This window comes from Mustela erminea, chromosome 13 (assembly GCF_009829155.1).
Source record: "Mustela erminea isolate mMusErm1 chromosome 13, mMusErm1.Pri, whole genome shotgun sequence".
Classification (NCBI taxonomy): domain Eukaryota; kingdom Metazoa; phylum Chordata; class Mammalia; order Carnivora; family Mustelidae; genus Mustela; species Mustela erminea.
This window is the reverse complement of record NC_045626.1, coordinates 64,009,859-64,024,387: the sequence shown is the minus strand read 5'-3', so window position 1 is coordinate 64,024,387 and position 14,529 is coordinate 64,009,859. Positions and strand designations below refer to the sequence as shown.

The following is a 14,529-nucleotide window of genomic DNA, read 5'->3' as shown; positions in this document are numbered from 1 at the left end:
CAAATAAATAAAATATTTTTTTTAAATGGGCAGCATTTGCAAACATATATTTGTTTTAACAGTAGCAGAGCTAAACAAGGAGGAAATCTAAGGCTATATTAGATATGAAAGAATGTGGATTCAGTCTGATAAAAATGCATGTGAATCCAAGAAGACCTAGATAAATGGAAAGATAGCAGTGTCTGGATTGCAAGACTTAACACTATTTAGGAGGCAGAGCTCCCCCAAATTGATCTACACAGTGTGATCCCTGACAAAGCTCTAGGTGGCTTTTTTGCAGATATGGACAGCTTGGTCCTGAAATGCATATAGAAATTCAAGAGAACCAAAATAGCCAAAATCGTATGAAAGAACAAAATTGAAGGACTTATCACACTTCTTGATTTCAAAACTTAACAAAACTATAGTAATCAATTAATCAGTGAGTAAATAAACCTCTATGTTATGATAACTGATTTTTGGTGAGAGTACCAAAGTCATTCTTTTCAACAAATGATTGAAGTGCTGGGACAACTGAATATATGCTCATATCATGTATAAAAATTAACACAAAACAAATCAAAGACCTAAATTTTTTTTTTTTTTTAAGATTTTAATTTGAGGGGAGCCTGGGTGGTTCAGTCAGTTAAGCGTCTACCTTTGGCTTAGGTCATGACCCCGGGTCCTGGGATTGAGCCTGGCATCCTCAGGCTCCCTGCTCAGTGGGGAGCCTACTTCTCCCTCTCCCTCTGCCACTCCTCTTGCTTGTGCTGTCTTGTGCTTGTGCTCTCTCGTGCTTGCGTGCTCTCTCTGTCAAATATATAAATAAAAACATAAATTTTTTTAATTTGAGAGAGCAAGCATGCACTTGATGTGTGTGCACGAGCCAGGGGAGGGGCAGGGGGGAAGGAGAGATGAGTAGACTCTGCTGAGTGTGGAGCCAGTTGCCAGCCAATCCCAGGACCCTGAGCCGAACTGACTGAGCCACCCAGGTGCCCCTAAAGACCTAAATTTAGAAGCTAAATGGAAATGGAAAACATTGGAGTGAGTCTCTGCAATCTGGCATTAGGCAGTCCTATTATACATTACACCAGAAGGACAAGCAACAAAAGAGAAAAAAGCTGGGATTTTTTTTTTTTTTTTTAAGATTTTATTTATTTGACAGATCACAGGTAGGCAGAGAGGCAGGCAGAGCTAGAGGGGGAAGCAGGGTCCCCGCTGAGTAGAGAGCCTGATGCGGGGCTCCATCCCAGGACCCTGGGATCATGGTGAAGCCAACAGCAGAGGCTTAACCCACTGAGCCACGCAGGGCACTCCAAAAATTGGATTTCATGTAGATGAGGAACCTGTGTTACAGAGTAAACCATCAAGTGAAAAGACAACCCACAAAATGAGAGAAAATATTTATAAATCATGTGTCTGATAAGAGATTTATATCTTAAATATATGAAAAACTCTTATAATTCAACAATTAAAAATAAATAGCCCAGTTTAATATTCGGCAAAGAATCTGAATGGACATTTTTCTAAAGAAGTTAGGCAAATGGCCAGTAAGTACATGAAAAGATGTTTGTTATCATAAGTCATAGGGAAATGTAAGTCAAAACCACAATGAGATACCAGTTTATACATACTAGGTTGACTGTAATCAAAAAGTCAGGTGATAAGTGTTGGTAAGGATTTCACTCAATGAAAATATGTCCACACAAAAACTAGTGTACAAATAATCTAAAGTAGCATAATAGTCCCAAAGTGGAAACAGTTTGAATATCCATTTGATGGTAAATAATTAAAATGTGGTAGATCCATACAGTGGAATAAAAAGAAATGGAATACTGGTATATGCTATAATGTGGATGAACCTTAGAAAATTATTGTGTAAGTAAAGGAAGCCAGTCTTGGTTCTATTTACATGAAATATCTAGAATAGATAAATCTGTAGCACAGGAAGTGGATAAAATAAAATAAAATCCTAGGCAGGTGGGATTGGGGAGGATTGGGGAGACTGCTGATGGATACAAGATTTCTTCCTGTGGTTACAAAAATTTTCTAAAATTAGAAGGGGGTAACAGTTGCGTGCCCTGTGAGTATAATACCAAAACCATTGAATTATATACCTTAAGTGGATGAATTATGTGGTATGCAAATTATATCTCAGAGCTATTTAAAAAGTGCATTTAGATGTATAAAGTGATCATTTCTTGGACTTCAGTTTAACAAACATTCCTGTGAGAAGCCCTTAAGGAGTACCTGGCAAGGGAGAGGGAGGAGTGTCTGTCTCTGCAATCTGAAAACTCATAGGTCAGAAGTCTGATAAACAATAGATTATTGTAATAATATCTGCTGTAACTGAGATACTGAAAAGAATAGTGTACAAATGCAAAGGAGAGAGTGGGTTAGTTCTGGCTGGGGCTTTGAGAGGCATCAGGAAACAGGTGGTGTCCATGCTTGTCCTCTAGAGATGGGCAGACTTTCAGTAAGGGAGTGGCTGTGTTGAGCAAAGAGTATCATAGTAGGCAAAAGGAACAACAGAAAGGAAGTAAGAAGTTAAGGGATTAGTGCATAAACACTGAGGCCTGCTTTGTGTGGCTGCAGCTTTGGATGAGAATTAGGAAGTCATTGATGCTAAGCTGGAGCTGTTGGTTGAAGGTAGATCTTGGAGAACCTTCTGGAACTATCTGAAAAAAAGGCGGTGGGTTCTGCTCCAGGTGGTTGATTAGCTTATTCACTATCATTGAGTGTTTGAAACAGGGTGACCAACATTCTGTGAGATGTAGAGGGTAGCTTCCTACATTAGATATAGTTGGGTTGGACTCTGTCACCTCTTGGGATCTGACAGAATTAGATTCTTGTCTTACGTGGGGTGTAACCAGATCCTTTCCCATCGATCTGCAGCTAAAAGCCAGGTGGGCACAAAAGGAATGAAGCTGCTCATAGGAATAGCCACTTAGTGATTTTCTTGAAAAATTACAGTATTTTTGTCTCCTAGTTCTTCCTTTTTTCTTTCTATTTCTTACTACAACTCTGTTATGACAGATCGCTTCCGTTTGCTTTTGAAGAGATGTTCTCGATCAGTATTTTCAGTATATAGTATTTTTGGGAAAAGTTGACTCCTAACTTTGTTTGAAAATGCTCATCCTTAAGAAGAAAACAAACAGAACCAGACTACTTTTTTGTCTGTTCACTGTTTGTGGGCTTCTCTTTACCTAGGGCCATTTTATTCATACTTACCAAAATTTATACCCACATTGATCTGTGTTGTTGGCCATCCACACAATCTGTGTATTGTTTTCAAAAGCCAGTATAACACAGAAGTTCAGAAACACAGTGGGATTATATAGATATTTACAATGGTGCAATTCACCCACATTTTGAAATGTACGTATGGGGTGTGCTTAATTGACATGGGCATAAATATTCAGGAGGTATGGCTTGTCATCTCTGATTTGTCATGGTGAGCATGTCCCAAAGGTAGGTCAAGGGACAGTGACAGTTCAGGTGCGTATATAAGAGTTGAGAGCACCAATGGGGAAAAGGGTCTTGTTTGCTTGAGCTCTGAAATCACTGTATCTATCACATCCTCAGTACCCTGGGGTGACCATGATACCTGTACTACAGGTCCCTGTGCCTAGAAAGTTTATAACCAGTGATCTTGCCTCTTGTCATTTAGGGTTTTTTGAATTTTCAAGTAGACAGTCATGTCATTTTCTTCCTTTTTTCCATTGGTTTCTGTTAACTAAAGTATTTCTTACTCTTGAGCCCTCAGGATATCAGCTGTTATTAATGTCTTCAGACTTAACTTTTCACGGTCAACAATAGTAAGATTTCTTTCTCACTTCCATAAACATGCTTTGCACTTGTTATTTGAAGCCCTGAGACAAATAGATGTTGTCCTCTTAGAACCTTCTGGGAGCCTCTCTTATAGACTCCCATTTTATTTCTCAGGGCCACAGAAACACAAGGGTTGTAGATCTATTTGGAGATTATGCTGGCATATTTCTAGTGGTACTACCAGGGGAATTAGGTCTCTAGCAGTCTGTGTCCTTAATGTTCGCTAGACAGAGCCCACAGAAATCCCAGTTGGAGTCCCAGGTTGCTAGTTTCATAGCCTTTTTAGTTCTGGTTATGCCTAGGAAAGAGGATTCTGGAACACAGGACATGAAAGCTATCTTTGGGGTTTCCTTTGTTTAATGAAAATCTGAGTTTGCAGAGCCTATAAAGTAGCCAGGTAGAAGTGCTAGAGCTCATTTTGTGTTTCTTGTACCATATGCAATTTGTCCATACCTTCCTTTGTATGGAATTATGATGAATTTTTTTTTTAATTTTGTAACCTTTGTAGTTTTTAGTCAATACCATATAAATTTGGCTAGCCTTCAGTGTTATAGTGGGGTTTTTTGGTCTGTTTTTTAAATCATATGAGCTTTTCATTGATGACTATGAATAGAGTTGTGAAATCTAGAGGTCTAAACCCCACATCTCCCTCTGTATTTTAAATTGTAACCAATAACTTTTGAGAACCTACTGGTCTATGTCCTGTGCTAGGCTGGGGGGATATAAATAGTAAAACGAGGTCACCCTTATACCAACTTACTATTCTGAACATCGGTCACTAAATGAAAGGGATGAAACATTTTCCTGTCTTTCTAGTATGGTTTGTGCATCAGGGTAAACAGCTCCAGTTGATGAAGAATTGGCTCTTTTAAAAGAATGCCAGCTAGTTAATGCAGAACAAATAGTAAACTAGAAAAATCATCATTTTGCAGCTTCCAATGAAATAATTGGTTTGTACAGTATCATCCATGGATCCTCTGCTCACTTTGCTCAGACTCTCAGACCTTAGGTGGGCTGCTGCTGCCTCCCCATATGAATTCCCTCTTCATCTCACACATCGACCATGCCCTGATCTGGAGCTCCCTCTTATTTCTGCTTGGGTTCCTCATACCCCCATGGGCCACTGTGGTTCTCCCACAGAGATCCTTATGTCACATGGCCAACCCCTTAAGGGTGGACTGGATTTTCTGCAGGGAGAGGATGAGGAAGAACAACTGCACATTTAATTTTAATCCTAAGAAGATAGTTGTATTGTAGCATTCAGCATGATAGGTTATGTTGTCCTTCCTAGTAAAGGAATACTAGGAATTCCAGCTTTTAATTTTTCCTTCTTCTTCAATATTGCCACTTTGAATAGTGTAATTTTTTTTAAGTTATTTATTTTTTGACAGTGAAATCACAAGTAGGCAGAAGTAGGCAGAGAGGCAGGCAGATAGGGAGAAGCAGGCTCCCTGCTGAGCAGAGAGCCCAATGTGGGGCTCGATCCCAGGACCCCAGAATCATGACCCGAGCTGAAGGCAGCGGCCTAACCCGCTGAGCCACCCAGGTGCCCCGGAATGGTGTAATTTTACTAACATTAATTGTTTAACATAAGATATTAACCCTGGTAATTCTGTACCTTGATTTTTTTTTTTTAAGATTTTATTTATTTATTTGACAGACAGAAATCACAAGTAGGCAGAGAGGCAGGCAGAGAGAGAGGGGGAAGCAGACCCGCCGCTGAGCGGAGAACCTGACATGGGGCTTGATCCCAGGACCCTGAGATCATGACCTGAGCTGAAGGCAGAGGCTTTAACCCACTGAGCCACCCAGGCACCCCTTGATTTTTATTTTTTAAAAGATTATCAGTAATTCAGATATTGTGAAAAATGGTCACCACTAGAGTCTGTGCCAGTTAATCCACTCCAGTTGTGCTTCATAAACATGTGAAGTAAGTCATTTATTGACTAAACATCAAGTGTCCATTATGTATATAACATTTAGGAATAACCAGTCAGTCAAGTGTTGCCTTTTTCTAGGGACTTGATAATCTTTTAGCTGGGGAGATGAGCATATGCTCAGCTGTCATGGATTGTGGGATATACTTTAATATGTGTCTAACAGAGTATTAGAGGAGTTTGGAAAAGTGAGCAGTGAGTTCTTGGGTGGGGTGTTGTTGATTTCTGGGGAACTTCTCAGAAGGGGTAACATTCAAGCTGGATTTAGGGTAAGGGAATGGAATGGATAGGGCACTCAGTGGAAAGGTCATTGCACAGTTAGGTCATAAACGCAGATGTAGTATTGAGTCAGTAGGAGCAGATGTGGGCAGAAAAGGCGGTAGAAGAGAGGAGATTAGGAAGATAGTTTGGTGGCAGCATGTGAATAGTCTAGAAGGTTATGCTTAAATAATTAGGGTTTCGGGGCGCTTGGGTGCCTCCTTCGGTTAAGCATGTGCCTCCAGCTCAGGTCATGATCTCAGGTTCCTGGGATCAAGCCCCTGCTCAGCGGGGAACCTGCTTCTCCCTCTCCCTCTACCCTTCTCCTCCTCATGTGCTCTCTCTCTCTCTCTCAAATAAATAAAATCTTTTTTTTTTTTTAATTGCATTTTGTTCAGTAGGTGAAGGGGATTGGTTAAAGATTTTGAGCCAGAAAGGTGACTTATATTTTAGAAGCAGCATTTAGACAGGAAGCTAGAGGATGAATTAGCTTGCAGGCAGGTAACCAAGCTAGTTTTCCTAATTCCAGCAAACTAAACTGAATCTCAGCTAAGGTCGTGACAGTTGAGATGTGGAAGCAGTCAATTCAAGAGCCGTTTTAGGAGGCTTCAGGTCTAGTTGCCACCTATGCCCCTCATACTTGCCCAGCTAGATTCTTTAGGGTATGCTCTGGCTTTCCCCGGGTCTTTCCATAGTTAGCATCTTTTCAGTGGTTCAGTATCACTTCAGAGGGGCCTCCTCAGAGTGCCTGTCCCACCAAAAGTAGTGTGTCCACTACCACTGTATTAGCTGTTTCTTCCTCTGTAACAAATCACCTGAAAAGTAGTGGTCTGAAACAATAGTAATCATGTATTAGCTCATCGTTTCTGTGGATCAGGAATTAGTCAAAGGGTAGCAGTGATGATTGGTTTCTGCTCCCACATCTGGATATCAGCTAGAAGATGTGAAGTTAGGGACTGGAATCCTCTGATGTACCTGGCAATTGATACTGGCTGTCACCTGGAACAGCCACATACAGCCCAGTGTCCTGGGTTCCCTCCTGAGGGTTCCAGGTACCCCAGTAGAGAGAGAGAGCCCAGTGGAAGTCGTGTTGCATTTTATGATAGCCTCCGAAGTCACATAGTATCACTTCTGCCATGTTCTCTTGGTTCAGGCTGTTAAAAAGTTTTGCACAGATTCAAGAGGAGGGAAGATAGATCCTGTCCTCTTGATAAAAGTTCAGAGACCTTATAAGAAGAGCTTGGGGGATAGGGTTATAATGATGTGTCCCTTTTTAGAAAATATATATGCCACGACTGTGTATAAAGTTATTCCTCTTGTCCCCTGTCTTTGTAGATTACTAGGAATGTAATCAACCCCTCTAAAACATAGCTTCCATTTCTTCGTCCACAGTCCAGGAGGACCATGGAAACATCAGCTTCAGTACATGGCCTCCCTCATCTGTGAATTTCTTATATTCTGGCTTTTTAAATCTATCTGGGGCTTATTTTTTTTTTCAGCTAGCCAGTGAGGAGCTGTGTATCAAGTCTAGACCCATCCAGTCTCTGTCCTATCAGGCATGGGGTCAGTGAAGGATCTGTGACCATGGTTTGGGGTTTGTGCTGGTTTTGCACGGCTGACAAGCTGCAGTATTTCTTCTCCGTACAATTCAAGATGTGGCTTTAGGTGTCCATTTATACATCAGAGGGCAGACTGAATGGTGAGCTTTGGTTGAATTCGAATCAGATGAAGTGTTAGCTCTCAAAAGAAAAACTGGGTCACAGATACATTGAAGAATTCAAGCCACAGAATTAAAAAAGATTGGTGGTAGGGCAATGTGCCAGGTGATGGCTCGGAATGGCTTAGAGTACTCACCTCCAGATTGTAGGAAGAAATCATCAATTGTTGCTTCTCTGAGTTGGAAATCATGCCAAAGAGGACCATGTTGCTAGTGAGCTTCCTGGGCATGACTACTAGGAAGCCTTCCTGCAGTTGGTGTCACTGGAATTAGTAGAAAAGGCTTGAAAGAAACAAACAGGGTGCCAGGGACATTGAAAGCGTCAAGATCAGCCAAGCCAAAGTTAGTATTTACTGTGAGCCCACATAAAAGCTTATGGCCATACATCAACCAGGTTCTCTTACGGGCCCATTACTATTAGGAGTGTAATGGCATTGATTGGCAAGCCAGCTTTGAAAGGTGAGGGTGGTGCTTATGATGGATGTTAATGTAGACTGAAGTTACGAGAGTATAGTAGCCAGAGTTAGTGTCAGAGCTATAGAGCAGGACCAGGATTTCCTCATCAGGCCACTCAATACACATAGAAAATTGCCTCTGGTAGAGGAACTTGGCAAAGCAGATGTGACGTTTGCTTCTTTTAAAGATGCAGTAGATTGATGGTGATCGTTCAGCCACAGATACATAACCCTTCCTCAGTGGTGTAGTCGAAGTCTGCTGCAGGACTTGTGGGATCAGAGGCACTGTATGGCAATCCCGGGGTCCAAGGCTAGAGGAAGACATTTGTGCGGTGAATGGGAGCTTTCCGAAGTTGAGTTGAGACACCCAACTCTGGGATATTTAAGCAAAGATTGATATCCATTTAAGAATATTTCTTAAGCATGTCCTTTCCTCCTTGTCTCCATTTTTATGGCCTGAGCTCAGGCCTATATTCTTTTTTTTTTTTTTTTTTTTTTTTTTTTTTTAATTTTATTTATTTAACAGACAGAGATCACAAGTAGGCAGAGAGGCAGGCAGAGAGAGAGAAGGAAGCAGGCTCCCTGCTGAGCAGAGAGCCTGATGCGGGGCTCGATCTCAGGACCCTGGGATCATGACCTGAGCCGAAGGCAGAGGCTTTAACCCACTGAGCCACCCAGGCGCCCCTCAGGCTTATATTCTTAACTGAATTAAAGTAGTAATGCTCCAAAACAGTGTGTTTTCCAGGCTGCCTTGCCTTATACTCTGGCATGTATTTATTAACATGTCTCCCGCTTTCTCAGGTTAGTTCTCCAGATGCCGAGGAAATAAAACATCCTCCAGTTGTGTGAGCTGAAGTGTAGTTGACCCTTGAAAAACACAGCGATACGGGATACCAACACCCCACCACCCCCCCCATACAATAAAAAATCCTCATTAAAAAAAATTCTGTGTATAAGTTTGACTCCCCCCAAGTTTAATAACCTTCTATTGATCAGGAGCTTTAACCAACAACATCAAGTCAATTAACATATTTTGTATGTCATATGTATTATACAGTGTATTCCTGCAATAATACCTAACTTAATTTTTTTGGTATTTCTAGGCTACACAATTCATCTGTGAGTTTTTTTTCAGATTATTGCAGATCTCCAAAAAGTTTTCCAATATATTTTATTGAAAAAAAGTCCATGTGTGAGCAGACTTGGATAGTTTAAACCCATGTTCTTCAAGAATCAACTGTATATTATAGTTAAATTTCATATGTTTTGGAGTCTGGAGTAGCACCAAAGTATTTGGGATGCCTGAGTGGCTCAGTCATTTGGGTGTCTGCCTTCGGCTGGGGTTATGATCCCCTGTTTCTGGGATTAAGCCCTGCATTGGGCTTCCTGCTCAGTGGAGAGCCTGCTTCTCCCTCTCCCTCTGCTGTTCCTCCCGGTTGTTTGCGCTCTCCTTTCTCTCTCTCTCTCTCTCTCTCTGTCAAATAAAATCTTTAAAAAAATTCGGCTTCAGCATATGAGACCTCGTAAGGCTTTGGGAGTAGATTTGACTACATGGAAGAGGAGGAAAGTGGGAAGAATTTTTGGAGGTTGGGGTACCTGGGAGGCTCAGTCGTTAAGTGTTTGCCTTTGGCTCACATCGTGATCCCAGGGTTCTGGGATCAAGCCCTGCATCAGGCTTCCTGCTTGGCGGCAAGAAACCTGCTTCTCCCTCTCCTGCTCCCCCTGCTTGTGTTCCCTCTCTCACTGTGTCTCTCTCTGTCAAATAAATAAAATCTTTAAAAAATAAATAAATAAAAGACCCTTTGGAGATACCTACATTTGTGGAACAGGTAGAAGAATGGCAGGAAGTAAAGTCTGAGAAGCAAGGCAAGTGTAGGTCAAGGAGCCGATCTAGCAGTGTTATTCTCAGGGACCAGCAGGAGTAGGCCCGAGAAAGGACCCTGGGCAGTTTCTGGTAACTTTATTTTTACCCAGAACAGTTTTTGTCAAGTGACCTAAGCAAGATTTCTTTGGGATAAGCAGATAATGAAAGATGAGTATGCCTCTTAACAGAGTCCTCCAGCCTGTTCTTCATCTCCAACATGTTGAATGGTCATCACTACCTTCCAGGTGGTTGTGAGGATTGTATAAGAATGAGTATATAGGGGCGCCTGGGTGGCTCAGTCGTTAAGCGTCTGCCTTCAGCTCAGGTCATGATCCCAAGGTCCTGGGATCAAGCCCCGCATAGGGCTCCCAGGCTCAGCGGGAAACCTGCTTCTCCCTTTCCCACTCCCCTACTTGTGTTCCCTCTCTTGCTATGTCTCTCTCTGTCAAATGAGTAAATAAGATCTTTAAAAAAAGAAAAAGAGGGGCGCCTGGGTGGCTCAGTGGGTTAAGCCTCTGCCTTTGGCTCAGGTCATGATCTCAGGGTCCTGGAAACGAGCCCTGAATCAGGCTCTCTGATCAGTAGGGAGCCTGCTTCCCCTGCCCTGCCTCTCTGCTTACTTGTGGTCTCTGTCAAATAAATAAATAAAATCTTTAAAAAAAAAAAAATGAGCATGTAGAATTAACAGGGAAGCTTCTGCCACATAGTAATGGTAGCATCTGCTTATCATCATCATTATTGCTATTATCTTTTTTATTTTTATGATGTTTTGATACTAATTTCATTAGCGTCTCTAAGGTGTCCCATTTTTTTTCTCTCTTAGATCTGTGACTTTGGCTTGGCCCGTGTTGCAGATCCAGACCATGATCACACAGGGTTCCTGACGGAGTATGTAGCCACACGTTGGTACAGGGCTCCAGAAATCATGTTGAATTCCAAGGTAAGGATCAGAGGTTTTCATAAAAAAACCAAGAAGCAAAAGAACTTTGGATATGTGTTGCAGTAAGCCTCCCTCCCAGTAAGCCTCTCTACCTAGCTTGAGGCTTGACCTGTCTGGCCAGAATCAAGCTGCTGCCTTAATCTCCAGTTCAGCATTAACCTTCTGGGCCCTGGGTTTTGGCCTCTGTCTCTCTGCTGGAGTAGTGCTGATGATGTGTTCTAGAGTTGGGGGGCATGCCCATCTCTTCACTGTTAACAATAAATGGTCTGTGTCCTAGCCCTTGGTCAACTTTTCTAAAGTCCTACCTATCGCAGCTCTTAACACCTGCTGCTGCCACAGATGAGTGCAGGCTGGGTTTGTTACAGGTTATGATAGTGCGTATTTTTTTGAAGGTGGACCAGGGCTGTTCTACAAAAGTCAGGTTTATCTGGTAATGAAGAAGGTCTCTTCAGCAAAATTACAACCATAGTTGGAAGAAAATGTAGGTATGGAAATAATAGGAAGTATTATGGATTCTTTCAAAATTGTATGGTAGTCCTGCTTCCAGATAGATGTACCTCTGCATCTCAGAGTGGCTGTGTAGAGTGCATACAGGTGGAAGGCAAACATTTCTAACAATATCTGTGTCTTGGTTGTAAGAAATGATTGAATAAATTTATAAAAGCAAGAAAAAGTGAAGTATGACATCTTTTTTAGGTTTATGAGCCAGGTGGCAATCATTGAGGGCTGCTGTGGAGATTGAGATTCAGTATTTTTAATACATCATTTGCAAATAGTGTATGAATGAGTGTCAGATTTAAGAAAGTAAGTGGACCCAACATACTTCTATATCTAATATCTCAAAATTAGGAGATTTTGAACTTAATTCTATCTCTTGGTTTGCAGACTACCCCCAGTACTAGGTGGGCAAAGAGAAAATGAAGAGGCATACCACTCCAGATGGGTAGTGGCAGTCTTAATATGTAAGGGAACTTATTACAGGGCTCGTCTTGGGCAGCCACAACATGAGTAAATCTCGGCACTCATCTGCCAAACCTTTAAAGTTTATATAGAGCCCTTAACTGGGCTCAGTAACGTATACAGCCCAGATAGTCTCAAAAACACGTATTCTTTCAAGGCTACATCCTTGAAAATGGCTGCTGTGGGAACGGTGGGCAGAGCACATATTCCAAGGCTAGAGGAAGGGTGAGGAACTTATTACCAGGGTCCAGCCCAAGGATTAGCTGGGAGTCATGTTATCGTGATGATCTTCAACACCATCTACTGTTAATGTAATGTTAAGATTCCTGAAGAAAAGCAATGAGAGTAGACATGGGGCCTTGTGTCTCAGATCTAGGAACCAGAAGTTGACCCAGGAAGCTTTAAGAGAATTAGTGAGCCCATGGGCTTCACACTCTTCCTCCATCCTTCATATAGTAGAAGGGCTTGAGATGAACAATATTAGTTGTTTTGTGAGCAAATGGAATTTGTTTAAAGCAGTTAGTTATTCTTGATATACATTTGTTCAGTTTGGTTATAAAAGTAAAATTCCATTAAAAGAAATTCCATTATAAAGAAAACTGTAGTGTAACAGATGTTTTGAAGAAGAAAATGCCATGTTGATTCTCATAATTCTGTATCACACATAATCCCAAATAGCAGGTTCTTTCTTTGGACTGGCCATGTGACAGGCATTCCAAACCAGAAGCATTTGCGCGCGCGCGCGTGTGTGTGTGTGCACGCGCGCACGCCCGTGGTGCCTACTGATGGTAAAACAGAGCGGATGGTATGATTTTTATCCTGGTGCCTTCGTGGCCCTACAGTCTCCATCCCAACTTGAGATGACTCCACTGTCTGCACGCTGTGCAGGGGTGCGGAATAACCAAAAAAGGATGGCCTCTGTTCTCCACAGTGCCCAGCACTTCTTACTTGTAGAATTAACTAAAATAAAACTGAGTGTGAATTCTTTTTATTTACAGCACCTCTAGCCTGAGAATGTTCTCTATTTATTTTTTTCTTTTTATTAATTTAGAACAATTTCAAACCCGTAGAAGAATTGAGAGCACAGTGAACACCCATACACCCCTTCCCTCGGTTTATGAACTTTCAATATCTTATTACTCCTTCCCTGGCTGTCTCTGCCTGCCTCTCTGCCACCTTCTCTCTTCCGTCTAGTCAAACCTTCTGATACTTCACCAACATAAACTAAGACTTTACTCCTAGACCCTTTGGGCCATACTAATAATACTCATTAAAGGCAGAGCAGTGTTCTTTCCCCACAGCCATAGTACCCTTAGCATACCGAGACAATAGCATTAATTTAGTGACATCCCAGTTATCCCGCCCAAAAGTTCTTTACAGCTGTTTCTGTTTTATTTTCAGTCTATGATCTCACTCTAGAACGGTCCTCCCGCCCTTCCTGTCTTCTTCATGTCATTGAATACTTTGCAGAGTACAGATTGGTTCCTTATGATTAGGTTTAGGTCACACTTTTCTGGCAGGAACCCCGTGGATTCTTGGAACTCACGTATATGGAGCTCCTGTTTCCCAGCAATCTTACCCTGGTGATTTACCCCATGATGACCCCTTGCCTCTATCATTATATTGGGGGTTGCAAAATAGTGATTTTCCAAATGTGTTATTCCTTCTACATTAATGCACTGCCATTCTTCTATGAAGAGCTTTCTGTTTTTTCTCTTTCTCTTCCTATCTCCCACCTTTTTTTTTTTTCTTTTAAAGATTTAGTCATTTTAGAGAATGTGCACAAGCAGGGGGACAGGCAGAGGGAGAGGGACGGAGTAAGCCAACTCCCTGCCGAGGAGGGAGACCAAAGCAGGGCTTGATCTCAAGACTCTGAGATCACAACCTGAGCCAAAACGAAGAATCGGAGGCTTAACTGACTGCGCCACCCAGGCACCCTTCCTACCTTTGTTTTTAAAACATTATTGTGGACTCATGAAATACATCCTGTCCATTATCATCTTTTTATTTCTATACTCATATTGTCCCCATTTTGGCTAGAGTGCTGTGTATTTATAACATTTTATTTTCATAGAATCTTCAGTTTGCAAGAAAAGTATAAGGCAGTGGTTCTCAAACATTTGAACCCCAAGATTCCTTCACTCTCTTAAAAAGTGTCAAACTAGGGGTTCCTGAGTGGCTCAGTTGATTAAGCGTCTGACTCTTGGTTTTGGCTCAGGTTAGGATCCTGAGGGTTGTGGAATCGAGCACTGTATTGGACTCCACACTCAGTGTGGCATCTGCTTAGGACTCTCTCTGTCTTCTTTTGCCCCTCCTTCCCGCTCGCTCACACGCTCTCTCTCTAAGATAAATCTTTGGGGTTCCAGGTGTCTCAGTTGATAAGTGTCTGCCTTCGACTCAGGTCATGATCCCAGGGTCCTGGGATTGAGCCTGGCGTCAGGCTCCCTGCTCAGTGGGAATCCTGCTTCTCCCTCTCCCACTCCCCCTGCTTGGGTTCCCTCTCTCACTGTGTCTTTCTCTGTCAAATAAATAAATAAAATATTTAAAAAAGATAAATCTTTTTTTTTTTTTTTAAGATTTTATTTATT

General features: G+C 41.8%; 1 protein-coding gene across 2 annotated transcripts in view; it reads left to right on the top strand.

Moving 5' to 3' along the window:
• MAPK1 (mitogen-activated protein kinase 1) overlaps positions 1-14,529 on the top strand; it is a 110,012-nt gene that overhangs the window by 65,761 nt on the left and 29,722 nt on the right. For both annotated transcript variants that reach the window (XM_032310395.1, XM_032310396.1), the window contains exon 4: positions 10,865-10,981. In XM_032310395.1, coding sequence (XP_032166286.1) covers positions 10,865-10,981 — 117 coding nt within the window. The remainder of the gene's footprint in view (positions 1-10,864; positions 10,982-14,529) is intronic.